At 41.9% G+C, this 17095-nt stretch overlaps 3 protein-coding genes across 5 annotated transcripts; 2 read left to right on the top strand and 1 right to left on the bottom strand.

The window, feature by feature from the left end:
• The first annotated feature begins 256 nt into the window (after positions 1–256).
• Positions 257–2383, top strand: ssr2 (signal sequence receptor, beta). Its single transcript, XM_086014073.1, has 6 exons — positions 257–311; positions 871–1031; positions 1341–1439; positions 1881–1989; positions 2068–2145; positions 2238–2383. Exons 2-6 carry the CDS (start codon positions 871–873, stop codon positions 2346–2348), a joined length of 558 nt encoding a protein of 185 aa, XP_085870199.1. The 5' UTR covers positions 257–311; the 3' UTR covers positions 2349–2383.
• Positions 2384–2401: 18 nt separating this feature from the next.
• LOC147132128 (death-associated protein kinase 2) lies at positions 2402–10931 on the top strand. 2 transcript variants are annotated; one of them, XM_086014068.1, is made up of 13 exons: positions 2402–3242; positions 4051–4109; positions 5865–6025; positions 6170–6391; positions 6670–6808; positions 6885–7014; positions 7672–7720; positions 7835–7861; positions 7943–8095; positions 8224–8269; positions 8353–8442; positions 8527–8607; positions 9083–10931. In XM_086014068.1, the coding sequence occupies exons 3-13, from the start codon at positions 5964–5966 to the stop codon at positions 9161–9163; spliced, it is 1080 nt and encodes a 359-aa protein (XP_085870194.1). In that variant the 5' UTR covers positions 2402–3242; positions 4051–4109; positions 5865–5963; the 3' UTR covers positions 9164–10931. The 2 variants fall into 2 exon arrangements, with proteins under 2 accessions (XP_085870194.1, XP_085870192.1); XM_086014066.1 differs by lacking the exon at positions 4051–4109.
• On the bottom strand, positions 10454–16903 carry LOC147132127 (tropomyosin alpha-1 chain-like). Of its 2 annotated transcripts, XM_086014070.1 has the most exons (10): positions 14963–16903; positions 14744–14869; positions 13280–13413; positions 12888–13005; positions 12735–12805; positions 11696–11771; positions 11528–11590; positions 11377–11446; positions 10731–10809; positions 10454–10640 (listed from the first exon to the last, which is right to left on the bottom strand). In XM_086014070.1, the coding sequence occupies exons 1-10, from the start codon at positions 15074–15076 to the stop codon at positions 10637–10639; spliced, it is 855 nt and encodes a 284-aa protein (XP_085870196.1). In that variant the 5' UTR covers positions 15077–16903; the 3' UTR covers positions 10454–10636. The 2 variants fall into 2 exon arrangements, with proteins under 2 accessions (XP_085870196.1, XP_085870197.1); XM_086014071.1 differs by lacking the exon at positions 10454–10640 and having other exon boundaries at positions 10727–10809.
• Positions 16904–17095: the final 192 nt, after the last annotated feature.

The following is a 17095-nucleotide window of genomic DNA, read 5'->3' as shown; positions in this document are numbered from 1 at the left end:
ATGCAAGGATCATATTTAGTGTAACGTGTTCATATATTTGGTTTGTTATCTTTGTATTATGGAAATGTACATTCTTTTAACTATGATTATTATTGTTATTTAAATATTAAAACGTAAAAAAACATTCACGTTTATTTTAAACGAAGTCGACAGAAGAAACTATCACCTCCAATACGTTAGAGGGCGCTGTAGAACTGACGACGCACATGTAGGCGCTCCCGGTACACGTCATGTCAACTACAGGTTTTAAGTTCTGCGCATGCGCGTCGGCAATTCCTTCGCCTCTCGACTCTGCAAAGAGACTACAGAAGGTAACCATCTCGCCTTGTATTTTTTATCTTTCCCTCGTCAAATTCTGCTTTTAACTCGACATTGTCACTTTAGAACCAGACGCTTAAACGTGACTGTAAGCACGGTTTGACAATTGATAGCGCTGTTCGTATAACTGTCATGTTTTTTATGAAAATGGTCTTGCGCGGTGTCGTCCACGTAAGCGTCTCGATTCGAGTGGATGCTAGCGAGCTGAACTTTGGACAGTCAACGAAAATGCGTTTTGTCTAAAAATAAATTTTAAAGTAATTGTAGTCAAATCCAACATTGGACCAACCTAACAACCTCACTACATTACTATATAATAACGTTGTTAACACAGCTGTGACTCAATATTCTTGATTTCGTGCTACATTTATGTGTGCACCACCTTTTAAATTATACAGGTACATGTTAATACTGCAGTTCTACATTTGTACCTCTGGTTACATGCTAAAAGCATGTAGTGTGTGAGTGTACCCTTCAGAACGACAATAGATTTGGCACAGAAGTATACAAATAGTGTGAGATTGTCTCTTACTAGTAAAGTTTGCCTTCCAGATGATGAAGATGCTGCACATCTTTTTGGTACTGGCGCTGCTCGCCCTGGGCTCCGGAGAAGAGGGCGCCCGTCTGCTGGCCTCCAAGTCCTTGCTCAACCGCTACGCCGTGGAAGGCCGAGACCTGACCCTGCAATACAACATTTACAACGTGGGCTCCAGGTGGGAAGGTGTCCTTATACACACAGCAATGGAGTGTGCAAAGGCAGCAGCTGATGAAAATTTTTTGAAACGATTTTTCTTCCGATTATCTCATCAATTAATTGGACAAAATATTAATTTGTATCCGTCTACACGGAGTTGTGCGTGACGGTAGTCCAAAATTGAACACTGTGGAGCTTTGAGGCAAAGCTTTTGGTTCTATTGTAATTATTCAAGTTATTTGATTAATCATTTCTGCACATGTATGTACACACAGTAAACTTTGCGATACATATTTCAAACCCAAACAATGTGTGTTCTGTGTTCCAGTGCTGCTCTGGAGGTGGAACTGTCAGACGATTCTTTCCCCCCCGAGGACTTCGGAATCGTCTCGGGAATGTTGAACGTAAAATGGGACAGGATTGCGCCGTATCCTTGAAACTATTTTGGATTTTGTTGCTCAGGCTCAAGTAGAAAAATCTATAATGACAGCTCACCAAACACACCTTCATGTTCCTGGATAGAGTATGATCCACACTGACATTTGTTCCTCCAACTGTCAACTTTTTTTTTTTTTTTTTTTTTGTCCCTACTGGATGTGTCTGTACAGAAGCACCATTGAGAGAGTTATTATAGGAAACGTTTTTATTTCCTCGCGTTTTGGGCCACTACATACTAGTTAATAACACTCATCCATCCATTTTTTAAGCACTTATCCTCATTGCAGTTGTGAGTGATCTTAAATGTATCCCAGCTGATTCACCGAAACATAAAAAAAAAAAAAACAGTCTCGGATTGAATTAAAAGCGTGCAGACTCGGAACAAGTTTCCCGTTAAAGATGTTGAAACCTTAACTTGGGGGACCTTCAGAGCCAGCAATGTGTCCCACACTGTTGTGCTGCGCCCCCTGAAGGCCGGCTACTTTAACTTCACCTCGGCCTCTGTCAGCTACCTGGCTCAGGAGGGCAGTCAAGTTGTGGTACAGGGATTTTAAATTTGAATGAAATTGACTGTAAAAATTGATAGTGAAGTAACAGATGCTTTATACGCCTTACAGGTGGGCTACACTAGCGCCCCTGGCCAGGGAGGCATCCTGGCTCAGAGGGAGTTTGACCGCCGCTTTTCCCCACATTATGTAAGCTACACACACACACACACACACACACACACACAAACCTCTGTTGTCTCTTCCTGCTCACCTGTTTTTGGTTTTGTTTTGTTTTTTAGCTGGACTGGGCCGCCTTCGGTGTGATGACCCTCCCATCCATCGGCATTCCGCTTCTGCTCTGGTACTCCAGCAAGAGGAAGTATGACTCGCCCAAGGCTAAGAAGAACTGAGGAAAAAAAATACACCTTTATTTTTTTTTTTTTGGGGGGGGGGGGGGTCAGACAGGAGGGGTGGGAGGGTCTGTAAGGGGTTTAAGTGGGCGCAGGAGGTCTGACAAGCTTAATAACCCATATTGGGGGGTGAACGGTGTGCCAGTGATTACATGTCTGCAGCAAATGAGAGAACAATTACAGTGGCAGTTACTACTGTTTGGAACTGTATATTCAACTCAGTTTTGAAAACAAGGTGTTTTTTTTTACTAAACCTGGATCTGATTGGTTTTGTTTGTGTACTTGTTTCTATTGTTCTTTATTACCAAATATAAATCAACCTTAAGTACTTGGTGAACACTCACTCATCTAAACTGCAAGTGTGTTTTTAACCACAAAATCAATTCAACCAGTTTTTCATAAATTGTTTCTTCATTTTATCCATTACATAATCCTCCATAGACGTGGTTTGTTGTTTTGTGTAATGTTTCCTTTTTTACAGTGTCACTTTAACAGCGCTCTTTTGAAGAAGTTCCGGTTTTATTGTGAAAGCGCGCGTCGTTCGTTCATGCGCACTTGACAAAAAAATGCATTTAAAAATTGACGTGTTCATCGGTGAAATAAGCGAAATAACTCAGAAATGAAAAACGGCAGCGGGGCCTCAACATTCCCTTAGTGGGATGCGCCGTGAATGAGCCCCACCTCCCTCCCTCCCCCCAGTTCGTCGACGTTAGGAACCGAAAAGTCCCGTGTGCTGTGACGGTAATTCGGACATGACATCAGCGACGTGCGAGTCGTTTCCGCATTCCCAGGCTACGTCGTTCAACGTCGTGAGGTTGACAGTTGACGCTGCGAGCATTCACACTGCGAGCATTCACACGGAACCGCAGCCTAGAGCAACGCACCTCCCGCCGGGTGAGTAAGCTCCCTACCCCGCATACCAGCACTCGGTGCTCTATCGAAATATTCGCCGCTTTATATTTTTGTGGCAACCATAGTCTTATTTAAAATCAAGTGGTCTTATTTGTATAGCGCCCATTTCCTCGACATGTCACAACAGGTTGACATATACAGGATGGACATGTTCAGACACTACACACAAATGTTGGAATATTTTCACTTTTAAACATGTGTTTTCCTGTTTAAGAACATACAGAGTGTCAGTGTTACGTTATATTGCGCACATGTCACAATGGCTACCTGTTCATAGACTCCCCTAAAATAAATATTTTCCTCCCATATTTATGCCAGTTGAAGCCAAACAAAGCAATATTGAGATACCTGAAAATGATGAATAAAATATGGCTAATATTAAAACTTCAAGGTGGGGATAAACTCACTGCAAATCCTTTAAAACCTAACCCAAAAGCACTACTGCCTTCCTGTTCAACTAGTCATTGGTCATGGAAGCTTTTTTGTGTGTATTGTCATGATAGAAATGTCCAGCCAATTACATGTTGTTGCTGAAACTGATGTGGCATTTTTTTCTAACGTTCCCGGGGCACTTGCACCCCCTTTTTAATGGCAAAAAAGTCATCATTCAGCATCACCCATCTGTCTAGTATGTCTGCTTCCATTTGGGCAATATTTGTTGGAGTTTGTCAAAGCCTTGGAAAACACACATGGCAGCTTTAACCGACTTCCTGTTCAATTCCGTGTGACAGTTTTGTGAGTTTTGCTGGAGTCGTGTTACGGACTTGTAAAATGAATACGTTTTCACCAGGGTACACAGGCTCGCATAATATTCGTGGATTTTCGTGCATGTTGAGGATCTTGAAGTGGGTGAGTATGACTAATTATCGCGTTATCAACGCCAAAATACATCAAATAATACGATTTAACACTGGGCTAATGATGATTTGGAAGGACAGTGAAAATGACAGCCTGCTCATTATAGTTTGACGGGTTCACAGCAGGGGTGCCACATGCCAACCCTGTAGGCCGGCCGCTCTGGTCAAGTGGGCGGCATTATTCAGCTCAATGTGATGCTAGTGTGAAAACAGGAGTTCAGAACAGTCAGAAAGACAATCTCCCATTGAAATGTCTTTAAATAAATGATTCATTTTTTTTATCATTTAAAACAAAATTAACCTTTTTTTTTTTAAGACATAAGTGCTCTTTCTCTGTCCTGATATCCACTTTTGGCTCAGTGGCTTCAAGAGACGATTAATCGACCACAGATTTCCCACTGTTGAGCAAATTCTAAACAATCAATTTATTGACGATTGTAATCTGAGTTGTTTAGCCGGAATTACAACTTGGCAGCATGTCCTAGCACGGCGTGGGAAATTTCCCAGTTTTCTGGAATGCGTCGCCACTTACTTGCCTGAAGAAAAAGTTGACGCAATAAAACAAAAGCAATTCGGTGACTAACGCCTCAGAGGAAATGAATGCGCAGCATGCTTTCAAATGAATTCAACTTATGTACGCGCGTGTCATTCCCTGGAGACTGGCCACTCCTTGATTTACTGGATTTCAACAGAGCACGCCAGATACAAAAACGAAACATGAGAAAGGTTTGAAAGTAACTGCTTTGGAAACGTGGAAGTTCATGGTTAACACATGACAAGCTTGAAGTGAAGCTAATGAGATAGTCATGGTCATCGAAAACAACTCCCCTAATACGGGCTCTGTGCTGTTATTCCGAGTTAAATAAACATCCTGTCTTTTTGTTTTGCATGCTGTGCAAATAAGCACAGGGCTAATACAGTACAGCTTGGATGCTTTTAACTGTAGCTGTATGCCGCAACCAGGGAAGTTAGCCAGAAAGTGGAAGTGGAACACAACTGATGTCCTCACACTTTAAGGTTAAGGAAAGAGACAACAAAAGTTGTGTGTCACCGTCCAGCATCAGGAAGCGTTTCAATGACGACTTTTTTTTTTTTTTTTTCTCGATGTAGTGCTGCAACTAGTGATGGAATTACTTTAATCGATTGTCATACGCGAGCTGTGGATGGCTGCAAGTCACGCAAAGTCACTCACCGTGCAGAGCGGTTAACGGGTTAGCCAGTTAACAGCCAGCCAACTCGACACCCATTCACCGACGTTCACGTCACTCACCAGGCGAGGCCCCGCCTTTTATAGCCACACACACATTCAGTCACGGGTACTACAGTAGAATGGGAAGAGGGTGACTCCAAGTGGACAAAAATGATAAATGCACCTCACATATACGCACTTTAATAATGCAAATATTTTTTTTATCCGATTCATCGATGGTATTATCGGTAGAACACAGTTTCATATTTTATCATTTTAATGGAATTTCAAAGTGAACTCATTTTTTTGATATCCAAATTAACAAATGTCTCTATTCTGAATGCAATTAAATAAATTGTAATATTCTCAATCAAGAAACATCCCTAATTTCGCTCTACAATTTTTTTTTAGCTTTTCTTTTTAAAAACAATGAATGTGAAAACTCATGGGTAGCAATAATAATGATATTTTAGCATCAAAAAAGATTTAGGCAATTACCAGTGCTGTTATTTTAGTATAGCTTTGTCATAAAAATATTGGGTGCTGGTTTTTGTTCAGGTGCAGACGTGGTGGATGATCATGCGCCACTTTTGGTTTAATATAAACTAACATTGCACGGACAAAGACGAAGAACGAACCCGTGTGAAGTGAGTCGACATGGCCGTGTTCAAGCCTGAGAACGTGGCGGACTTCTACGAGATTGGGGAAATACTGGGGAGGTAGGAATGCGGACACTGATTCAATTTTGAAATGGTGTTAAAGCTAAATACAAGGGGCCCATTAACGTAGCCTTGTGGGATCCCTTTAGCATTTTTCTCTACCTCAAACTTGGCGATCTCTGTAACTTCTCTCCTCCTACACAGCGGCCATTTCGGTGAAGTCCGCCGGGTCCGCGAGCTGGCCACGGGAACGTACTGGGCGGGCAAGTTCTTGAAGCTGCGCAAGACCCCGTGCAGCCTTCTGGGCCTGGAACGGAGCCGCGTGGAGAAGGAGGTGGAGGTCATCCAGGCCCTGCACCACCCCAACATCGTCGCCCTTAAGGACGTCTTCGAGAGTCGCTCGGAGGTGGTGCTCATCCTGGAGATGTGAGTTGAGCAAGATGTTTAGAAGTTATACACGTGAGCTGGGCGAAAATCGGTCCTGTAAACTCAAAACTCAAAACTGCTGCGACTCAGAAGTGCGTTTGAGATGTCCTGTTTTGTTGGTGGCTCTCAAAGTATGCTATGTTAAAATGGTAAAATATTCCGGTGGTAACTTGGTAGGTCTCTGTACCATAATAAATGTTCCATACTGAAAAGTCAGCATCCGTGTAGCGTTCCACAAATCTTGTGTATCCCACTCACCTTTTATGGACGTATAACAGCGTGAGCGGCGGCGAACTGTTTGACTTCATCGCCGAGAAGGAGATGCTGACGGAGGACGAGGCCATCGAGTTCATGAAGCAGATTCTGGACGGGCTGGGCTTCATGCACAGCAAGAACATCGGCCACTTCGACCTCAAGGTAGCACGTCTGGCATGTGCGTGGACAACAGGCTGCGCGTATAACCGTACGTTGACCTCATTATTTCTCCGTGCAGCCAGAAAACATTATGCTGTCGGACAAAGAATCGCCACTTCCCAAAATCAAACTCATTGACTTTGGTCTGGCCCACCAATTTTTCCCCGGGGAGGAGTACAAGAGCACCAGTGGCACACCTCAGTACATTGGTGAGCATCACTCATTTTAATGACTATTTTTATGTTGTAAAATAAAAATGGCACTTACAGATAAGACAAACACTCTTGTGCAAAATGGCCACCCCCAATGTCAGAGCTGACTTGTAAAACTTGGCTGACTCCAGCCTGGCTTTGTTTAATCCATTTTTAATGGTGTCACTCTAATTGGATTACGAGCTTGCTCCTCAAGGTGGATGGAACGCGGATTCCACTAGCAAGGATTGGAAAGTGCTTGCGTTTTGGATCCGATTTTTAAAATGACAATTTCATTTTGTTAAAACGTCAATCTCAATGTGTCGTGTGTTCCAAAGAAGGACATCATAAAATGAACCTACCGCCATCGCTTTCTGTCGGCGTAGCAAGCAGGATTGAAGAGGATTTCATACTAAATAAATCTTCAACAAAACCTAGTCCGAGTTTGAAAATGTCCCGGTTTTCACTCTTCTTCTTTCAAATTTACAGTGTCAAACATAAAAGTGTGCTACCATCTAGTGGCCGACAGTGGAATTAAACCCAACATAAACAGGAGGCAGAACAAAGTAGTTCGGGGGACCGCGAACCCGGAACTCGCGATAGAGCAGGGGTTTGTTTTTTTATTCTAATAATAGCGTTTAGGTTATGATTCTTTTCGTCCCGTCTTGTGTCCAGCCCCGGAGGTGATCAACAGCGAACCCCTGGGCACAGCGGCCGATATGTGGTGATTATGCCGCGCACTTCCTGTCCTTGCACACTGTGTGTCCTGCACGATGCGATTCTTGAGGCATTTTCCCTCGCCTTGACGCTTTTCTCGTGTTCTTTCCGCCCGCTTCAGGAGCATCGGCGTCATTACGTACATACTGTAAGTTGGAAGCGTTTTCGACCAACAGGGAACGGGACTGGGTTGTGGTTTTACAGTCTCGTCCCTGCGCCGTGTCCACAGCTTGAGCGGCATGTCGCCCTTCCAGGGCAACACAGACGAAGACACGCTGAGGAACGTCCTGGCCGTGGACTACGAGTTCGACACGCAGTGCTTCAGCACCGCCAGTTGCACAGCAAAAGACTTCATCCAGAAACTTCTGGTCAGGAATCCCAGGTAGGACTCTTGTGTGGAATATCGTCTTGTTGCAACACATTCAATATATGTACAGTATGTCAATTTTTTTAATGATTAACTTGGATATATGATTTTGTTTTGTTTTTACACAAAAATGTGTGTTGCAGCGACAGACTGACAGCCGAGGAGTGTCTCCTTCACCCATGGATCAAGGTCAGCGCAATCCATATATATATATATATGCTTCTTCTGTCATTTTTATTTTTTGGTGTGCTGACTCATCTATTCTGTTGCAGCCCCTGACGCGCCAACAGAAAGCTAAGAGGAATCGATCGTCCATCAACATGAAGAACTTCAAGAAGTTCAACGCCAGAAGGAAGTGGAAGGTACATCATGTACATGTATTTTCTTGTACGCCCGTTGCTCTTATTGTAGTATTTTATACATCGGAGTGCTTTTGGTCCCTCCAGATGTCCTACAACATGGTTTGGATCTGCAACCGTCTGGTCCGCTTAAAACTGTTGTGTAAAGGCAGCTCAGATGCCCCCGAGGTAAAGATCAACACACTGAGCAGTCACGTCATTAGGTACATCTCGACAAGCTCACCGCAGCCAGTAAAAGAGCGTTGTCACAAAAAAGCATCATAAAGCTTGGTTTTCATTGACAATGATTTTAACCAGAGATAATGACAGTATCATGATACAACCATGATGTGATGATTCATTTAAAATGTCCCTGCGCTGTATTGTGAATTATGCTTCACATCCCCCCACGACATTGCAGATTTTCAACACTCCTTATGAACATTCACCTTATAAAGTATCAGAATTTATATCTACTTTTAAACCCAATTTAGAGTTGCACGTCTTCAGTGTAGTACCACGTCGTGCCACACAACGTGGGGGGCAGCACTGAGCTTTACTGGAAGACAGGCATTGCAAGAAGAAGAGGGCAGAGAAGGTCCCCTACTGAGCTGTGGTAACAGTCATTCTTCCCTCACTTTCCCCCCCCCCAAATGCCCTACAGAGACAATGTGAAAGCGACGCGGAGGACACGGAGAGCAAACCTGCATCGTTGCTACGAAGACGTCTGAGTAGCAGTTCATAGAGTCGGCCACAGGAGGGCACCAGCGAGCGGTGAAACTAAGGACAGACTGTTTTTACTTGGCAATCTTCAGCATTCTCACTGTGGATGTCGCATAAGATCGAGCTGTCCTCTAATGGGAAATACTAATGAAAAAAACAGCAGAAGGAAACCCATTTTTCCATGCATTTTATGCCCAACAAAAAGCTCAATGTCGAATTTCCATTCCAAAAGGATTCCTACCTCAACTCACCTGTCATTATAGTAGCATGGCCGCCACAGCCATTTTGTATAGCAATTATCACTAATATTATCACGTATATTTTACGAGTGTTATTTTCTGTATTATTTTTGTAGATGGCCTAATTTTCTTTCCATGTGATGTAACTCACAGAAAGCATGTTGCTATCTAAAATACATGTATGTTGTTATTTTAAGCTCACTACGTACTGTTTTTTTTTTTTTTTTTTACGTATTTAGTGTAATTGTAGCTGCAATTAAAGAGAGTGGAAATGAAACCACAATTTCCAAATTACATTTTCATCCCTCATAATAAGTAATTAATTTCTTTAATAGCTGTACAGGCGATGCTTTGTCACGTTTGGCCTTTTCATGAAATTGTAAAAGAAAACAACTCACCCTTTGACATAGCAAAAATGTGTTGTTAGCATGAAGCTTAGTGGATCATGGACACTTGTGATTTTTATTTGTGTATGAAAAAGTGAAACTACTCATCCTGTGCTGCAAGATGCATGCTACATTTGCGTTAGCATCTGTTAATTGTGCATATAACTTACATTTAGTTAACTGTATTGTTCATATTGTACTTGCTCGCCCCGTGTCCGGACCTGCAACAAATTCCATTTGCTGTTCTATGGTTATCATCATCAATACAATGGCAGAAAATTTGGGGTCGGACTACACAACTGTTCCACTTTTGTGATGTTTTACTATATTTTAATGCGGTCTAGATTAGTGATTCTCTCATGGACCTTATGCAAAATTTTCATTTGATCTTTATGAACTGTTTGTTTTTAAATATGTATTTAGGTAAATTAAAAAAAAAGAAATCTATATGCAAAAAGCCATATAAAGGCAGTTAATTTTTTTTACATTTCCTATTCAAATTGTGCATACTGGTAGTTATGATGGCCAAAAATAATATTCAATATACTTTTAAGGACTGATACACTAAATGTTTTTTTGAGGTGGCACAAAGTTTGAGAACCACTGTACAAGATCTTTGAAGGACCCCATGGAATTGATTTATTCTCGATATTTTTCTACTTTTAAACACGAGTGCAAGCATGAAAAGACCTTCCTCTTGTTTTTAATATCGTTACAAAGAATTACAAAGAAAAGGTTTGACTGGGACCAAAACGACACTGTTTGGTGGAATTTTGCAAAAAGGTGTGAAAGTGCTCGAAACAACATGTCGTAGAAGAAGAAGAGGAAGAGGAGGGGCACATTTTGAGGGGAGTAGGGCTTCCTGGGTGTTTAGCTAGAAAACACAAAAGAAGTTTTAAAGCCCCCAATTGTTTACAAATGTGTGGATGAAAATGTGAAAATGCCAATGTCATGTGTGTCTTACATGGAGGTCATGTCATTGAGCGCGTGGTCCAGTTCCTCGCTGATGGCTTTGTACTTAAGCTTCTGCGCGTACAACTCGTCTGGGAAAAGGGAACGAAACATAAGCAATGTGGAATGCTTTTACTCAACTGCAGATGGGGAGAATCAAAGATTTATGTCATCCAAGTGTGGAAAAAAAATAAAAATTATTCTTATTACCTTATTTTTTTTGTACATAAAATGCTAAACTGAATAACTTTTTTTTAAATATATATTTTTTATTTGAAAATGTTTAAATGAGCAAAACTAAAAATTAAATATTTAGTCTTTTATAAAAAATCATTTACAGAAGTAAAATGCATACAAATTAATGTTTTAACCGAATACCATATTTTTAAATATAAAAAAAGAATATGAAAATGACTAAATGAAATATTTTCTTGAAAATACTTTAAGAAAAATAAATATATCCATCATTCCATCTACACATCCCTGATGTTATCCATTATATTTTATATTTAATAACAACATTTGATATATATTATTTAAAATACAACATGATACCTGCTTTCCAGATTTTTTTAACAAAATAAAATACTTTTTTTTTTTAATTATTTAATTACTTTGTATTATATTATTATAATCACCACCCCTGCTCTCCTTCTTACCTTCCAGATCATCAATAGTCTTCTCCAGTTTGGCCACAGACCTCTCAGCAAACTCTGCTCTGGTCTCAGCCTAATCAACACAAAAACAGTTCATATCAACATTTCCATCTATTCAAGCGATTTTAAGTGTAGCAAATACAGCCTTTCTCACCTCTTTCAGTTTATCTGTCAGGATCTTGATCTCCTCCTCGTATTTGTCCTCCTTCTGGGAGTACTGTGTGGACAAATTCCCTCCAGTGAACATGTGAAACCGCACACATAAAATTCTGCTTTGTTGTAATGGCGTCAAATGTTCGTGTTGTGAGTCGTGTTGGCTTACCTTCTCCGCCTGAGCCTCCAGAGACTTCAGGTTGTTGGTGACGTTCTTCAGCTCCTCCTCCAGCTCGGCACATTTACTGGAGCGCGCATTTTAGTTGAACAAAACCAAAAAGACAACAGACAAGTACTGTGTAAGAATTACATGTACATCAAATGTTCCATGTGCTGTCATTTCATTTGCAGAACATTCAGTAATAGAAAACAACTACTACCCGCATATTCTTCTCTACTATTGTGCCAAGCTAATTAGAGATTTTGCGAGTTCGCTACCTGAATGGGCAGGTAGGAAACAAGCTAAGGAGGGAGCAGGTAGGCAGGTAGCTTGCAAGTAGGTAACTAGCAGGTGAAATAAGTAACAAGTTGACAAGGCAGCTATATAGGTAGGCAGAGCTTCGGTAGTAGGTGAAATTTGTAGGTGACAAGTTAACTTGGTAGGTAGATAGGTAACAAGCTAACTTGCTAGGCGGGTAGGTATGTAGAAATGTAGCAACCTAACTAATAAGGTCGGTAGAATGTAAGCAAGCAAATTAAGTAGGTAGGTAGCTAGCTAACTTAATGGACAGATAAGTAGGTAACTAGGTAGAGCGCTACCTTGCAAGTTAGGTAAGTAGCAAGGAATATGTGTAGGTAAGAAGCTGACTAGGTAAGTAGCTATCAAGTAAACTAAGTAGATAGGAGGGTAGGTATCTAGACAGCAAGCTACAAATGGGTAGGTAGCAAGTTACCTCACTCACTAGGTAGGAAGGTAAGTAACTAGATACTTGGGTTAGAAGGGAGGTAATTTAGAAGGTAACTAGCTATTTTCTTAGGAAGGTAGGTAGCAGGTGCTACTGGTGTAGGGTAGCTACCTTGATAGGAAGGGATGTAGCAAGCTAACTGGGTGGGTTGGTAGGTATGGAGCTAACTTGGTATGGAACTAGATACCTTGCTTGATAGAGAGCAGTGTAGCAAGTTTAAAAACTGCACAAAGGTTGAGACTTACAGTAAATGAACAAGAATTTGACAATTAACGACAAGTAAACGTGTGACGGGACACTCACGCCTCAGCCAGCTCCGCTCTCTCCTCCGTACGCTCCAATTCACCTTCCACGATCACCAGCTTACGAGCCACCTGCAGCCCCGCGACATTCTCATGGTTAACGCCTCACCTGCTCACAGGAAGTCCAGCACCCGAGGCAGGAAGTTCGACTCACCTCCTCGTATTTGCGGTCTGAGTCCTCCGCGATGTGCTTGGCCTCCTTCAGCTGGATCTCCTGGAGCTCCATCTTCTCCTCATCCTTCAGGGCCCTGTTCTCGATCACCTTCATGCCTCTGCGCACACGAGAAACAAAAGTTTCACTTTGTTGCCGTCATTGGAATCTTGGTGTTCTTACATTTCATTAGTCCATCATGTTTACTAAAAGGCCATTTTGCCTACCTTGCCGTTGTGTGTAAATGCCAAAAAGTGGGTTTAATAACTAAATACTGTTTGCGTTAAGTGCTAGCGCACATATGGTGCGATATCACATCGGGTGGTGGTTTAAATTTGGCGTCACATCTTTGTTCATTTCAGTTAGCCCACCCATAGTGTTGGGTGGGCAATTACCTTTCGCTCTCGTCGGCCGCCTTCTCGGCCTCCTCCAGTTTCTGCAGAGCGGTGGCCAGCCTCTCCTGAGCTCGGTCCAACTCTTCCTCCACCAGCTGGATGCGCCTGTTCAGGGAGGCCACCTCTGCCTCGGCCTACTCACACGCACACATTGTACAGGCTGAGTCACACAAAATGGGGCCATGAAGCCTCACCAACGCTCAGTTGCCAAGTAGTGGTAACAGTTCACTTTATATATCTGTGTTACATCTCTTTTATATGTTAAAATAAAGGTACCATGAAATGCAAACAATTAACACATTTATCTTCCAGAAATAAAATGCCAAAAATACACATTTGATATCTTATACATTAATTCTACTTTATTGTGTATATTCTAAAAAACATAATGTACAATATATACATTTTATTTGAAATATATTCAAAATATAAAGATTGCTCATTTTAATAAATATATTCAAACTACATTTCTCTCACAATGTCAAATTGTATGTATACATATTTATACATTAACTAAAAAGTTAAAATATAAAAAATGTATGAAATATAAAAATAAATATTTGGAAGAAATGCAAACATAATTGCTACTTCATAGCTTGAATGAAAAAAAAACAAATATTGTTGACATTATCTTATGCATTATATACTAAATATTTGAAAACACAATAGACGACAATATATTTGATTTAAAATCCAAACCTAATTATTTTGCGAAAATAAACGCTACATTATATTAGAAGTGAACTTTTCCTTTCAAAATACTCTAATACTCGAGTACAAGAAAAGTCTCGCCGCCCCTGCTTAAATGCCAAAAAAATGAGACCAAGATAAATCATGTCAAAACTTTTTATACCACTAATGTGATCTAGAACCTGTACAATCCAAGTAAAAACTGATAAGACGTTGCAAAAATGTGCACACCCTCTTGGCACTGGCGAAGCAAAACTCTCAACACACACCTGCCATCGTTTAAAGTGCCTTTTGATTATCCACAAATAAAGTTCAGCTGTTCCAGTATACTTTTGAGCGATTTAACGTGGTCAATTTTTTCTTTTTTAATTTTGGGCACACTTTTTATCTCCCCTGTATTTGGATGCAGATGAGGCATAGTGCCGGCTCATCTAGCATTCGACGCTATCAGGTAGCGCTCACACAGGCGTGCGCCTAAAAAGGAGTGGGGCCATTGTTAAGCTACGAGTCGAGGTTTAGCGGCTGACATCATGGCCCAAGCAGGGGCCCTGAATCCCCTCGACAGCTGTGTGTGTGCGTGTGTGTTTGGGAGGCGGAGGGGGAGGGGGGGGTTCTCCATCCAGAGCATGAGGAGAATGGAATGCACAGTGTGGCTTGATGAGGCTTGATTTACACTGGCAGCTTTTATCGGGCGATATGACCATATTAGAAAACGTTGGCTCACTTTCATTTGGGTGAAAAACAACAAATTGCGAGTGTGTGAGCGTCACTCACGTCAGCGGCCTTCTTGTCGGCCACCTCCAGCTTCTCCTGAGCATCCTTGAGCGCCTCCGAGTATTTGTCCAGCTCGTCTTCCGTCCCCTTCAGCTTCTTCTGCATCTGCAGGAGCTCGTCCTCGTGCTGTGGGGAGAAAACCACAGGCGGCCATTTGTGTTGTTTTTAAGCGCATTTGCCGCAGACAAACATTTCAGGAGCGTCGATTTAGCGGCCCACCTGTTTGCTTCTGTCCTCTGCCGCTTTTTTGTCGGCTTCCGCCTGCTCAGCCTGGTCCAGAGCGTTCTCCTTATCCAGCTTGAGCATCAGCATCTTCTTCTTGATGGCCTCCATTTTGGCTAATTCGTTTTTTTTTTTTTTTCTTTAGCAGAGAGGATAACGAGATGAGAAGGAAAGGACAGACAGAAGGACAGGTGACGGATGCCCAAGCTTGGCGACGGGGATGAGACACCAAACTCTGACCAAGATGGAGGGTGGACTTTTATACGGGGGGCCGAGGAGGGGGACGCCCCCACTATAGCATCATCCCTACGGACGCACCCTCCGTTTGGACACACCCTGACTTGCAGCATCCTGCTCTTTTCCTTTCCCTTAGTGTTTTTCATGATTAAATTTGCCCGCATGATTCCAGCAATTTGTACTTATTATTAAAGTAATTTTAAAATGTGACTGAACTCAATTTTTTTATTACATTTTAAGTATGTTGTTGTATGCGTGTATGTATATTTGGCGTGCATAGCCGTCTTTGGCAGGGAATGAGTTAAATTTTTTCATTGTTCTATTTTTTGTTACAAATATGTCAGTCTTTACAAGATCTTAGTCTTTTCATTTAATGTAATTGTAGCTTCAATTTGCCCTCACTCCCATGGTGTATTTTTCATCCCAACGCACCATCTGACTTGTTCTTGTTGAAATAAGAAAAGGTTACCGTGTGCGTGTGTGTGTGTGTGTGTGTGTGTCCATAATCCTGAGTAATGCTACTAGTTTAGCATGTTGACTCACAGCTGTTGGCGCCGTCAAGTGAGCACAAGTCTGTTCTAATCTGGTGTGACACTCAGTGAGTTTGCACTGCGACATACTGTGATGCCGCAGCCCCGCCGCTCGCTCTCTGACTCAACGTCAACAACAACATGTCCGACACCAGCCTACAAACTTGAGCGAGATAGTGTGTGCGCGCGCACATGAGTGAGAAAGCGTGCGTGTGAGACTGTGTGTGTCTGCGTGTGTACGTGCCCTAAAGTGACTTCACTTCCTGCATGGCTTAAATAATAAACACTGACTAAAATACAGGCATGATTTTCATAAGACTGAAATCACATTTGATTACTTAGGTATAGTTGCGGTGACTTACAGTTAGTTACGCCATTAGTTGCTTTCTTATTGTTATTCCGTGACCATGAGTTACAGATGCAGCAACTTTTTTTTTACAACCTGGGGATGTGGCTGTGTTGGATGTTAAATGGGAATCGGTACACACCTGCCACCTTTTTTTAAGCACCTCTCATCAACCCCGAATAAAATGAAGATGTTCTAGTCGTCTTTTCCTGACATTTTTGCAGTCACACCGCATCCCCTGTTATAAGAGTTTTGAAATTGCATGAAAATGTCACAAAAACCTGGCATTTGAACAGGGGTGCGTCGACATTTTATAACCACTTTATTGGATTTTTTTAAAAATTAAATGACAGTATTAACTCTCATTCACCCAGTTCTCATGCCATATGTAATGTAATTGAATGTACAGTAATTATTTGTATTATAAATAATATTTTATTTCCCGATATGCATAATATTTCATAACAAATCATCATGTTTCTTTACTTGTGTTAATACCAGAGCTCAGCCTATAATAAATCGCCTATCAAAAATGTGACGCGTGCCTTCCGACAGGCTTGAATAGAAATGATACGCAATAAAGCATGCCACGAAAGTGCATTGTGACTGAGGCGTCTGCGACAAGCGACCCCGCGAGCGAGAGATGTCCACCCGGACGGCACACACAGAACAGACGCTGGCTGCAAATTCCTGCCTTGTAACTGTAGTCCATCACCTGGCCTGCGCTGACTATAATTGGGGGTCTCCTGGGAGCAGGGGTACAGTGGCAACGCCAAGCGTATATATGGACTGACGGAGGGTGGGGAGGGCAACAAGGGGTTGTTGGGGGGCTATGACTATGTCAGTTATTCCCCTCTGTGGCCCCTGTGGGTTATTAATAAACATCTTTTGGCTGACATTGTCTGTAGGATTAGGATGAGGGACTCTGCATAAGTGTCTGTGTGCTGCTTTCTTCGTGGCATGAACCTTGACATCCCACTTTGGTGGTATGAAAAAGTTTATTGATGAGGAAGCAAT

This window comes from Filicampus tigris, chromosome 18, assembly GCF_054856515.1.
Source record: "Filicampus tigris isolate MCC_2025a chromosome 18, RoL_Ftig_1.0, whole genome shotgun sequence".
Taxonomy (NCBI): domain Eukaryota; kingdom Metazoa; phylum Chordata; class Actinopteri; order Syngnathiformes; family Syngnathidae; genus Filicampus; species Filicampus tigris.
This window is presented reverse-complemented; position numbering and strand designations above follow the sequence as displayed.

Bases quoted from the DNA above. Each gene is read 5' to 3' on its own strand.
- ssr2 (XM_086014073.1), top strand. From the start codon at position 871: ATGATGAAGATGCTGCACATCTTTTTGGTACTGGCGCTGCTCGCCCTG. The intron at 1,032-1,340 runs GTGGGAAGGTGT...TCTGTGTTCCAG, and splicing joins ATTTACAACGTGGGCTCCAG to TGCTGCTCTGGAGGTGGAAC. The intron at 2,146-2,237 runs GTAAGCTACACA...TTTGTTTTTTAG, and splicing joins GCCGCTTTTCCCCACATTAT to CTGGACTGGGCCGCCTTCGG.
- LOC147132128 (XM_086014066.1), top strand. From the start codon at position 5,964: ATGGCCGTGTTCAAGCCTGAGAACGTGGCGGACTTCTACGAGATTGGG. The intron at 7,721-7,834 runs GTGATTATGCCG...CGCCCGCTTCAG, and splicing joins GGCACAGCGGCCGATATGTG to GAGCATCGGCGTCATTACGT. The intron at 8,270-8,352 runs GTCAGCGCAATC...ATTCTGTTGCAG, and splicing joins TCCTTCACCCATGGATCAAG to CCCCTGACGCGCCAACAGAA.
- LOC147132127 (XM_086014070.1), bottom strand. From the start codon at position 15,076: ATGGAGGCCATCAAGAAGAAGATGCTGATGCTCAAGCTGGATAAGGAG. The intron at 12,806-12,887 runs GTGAGTCGAACT...GCGGGGCTGCAG, and splicing joins CAGACCGCAAATACGAGGAG to GTGGCTCGTAAGCTGGTGAT. The intron at 11,591-11,695 runs GTAAGCCAACAC...TTGTCCACACAG, and splicing joins TGGAGGCTCAGGCGGAGAAG to TACTCCCAGAAGGAGGACAA.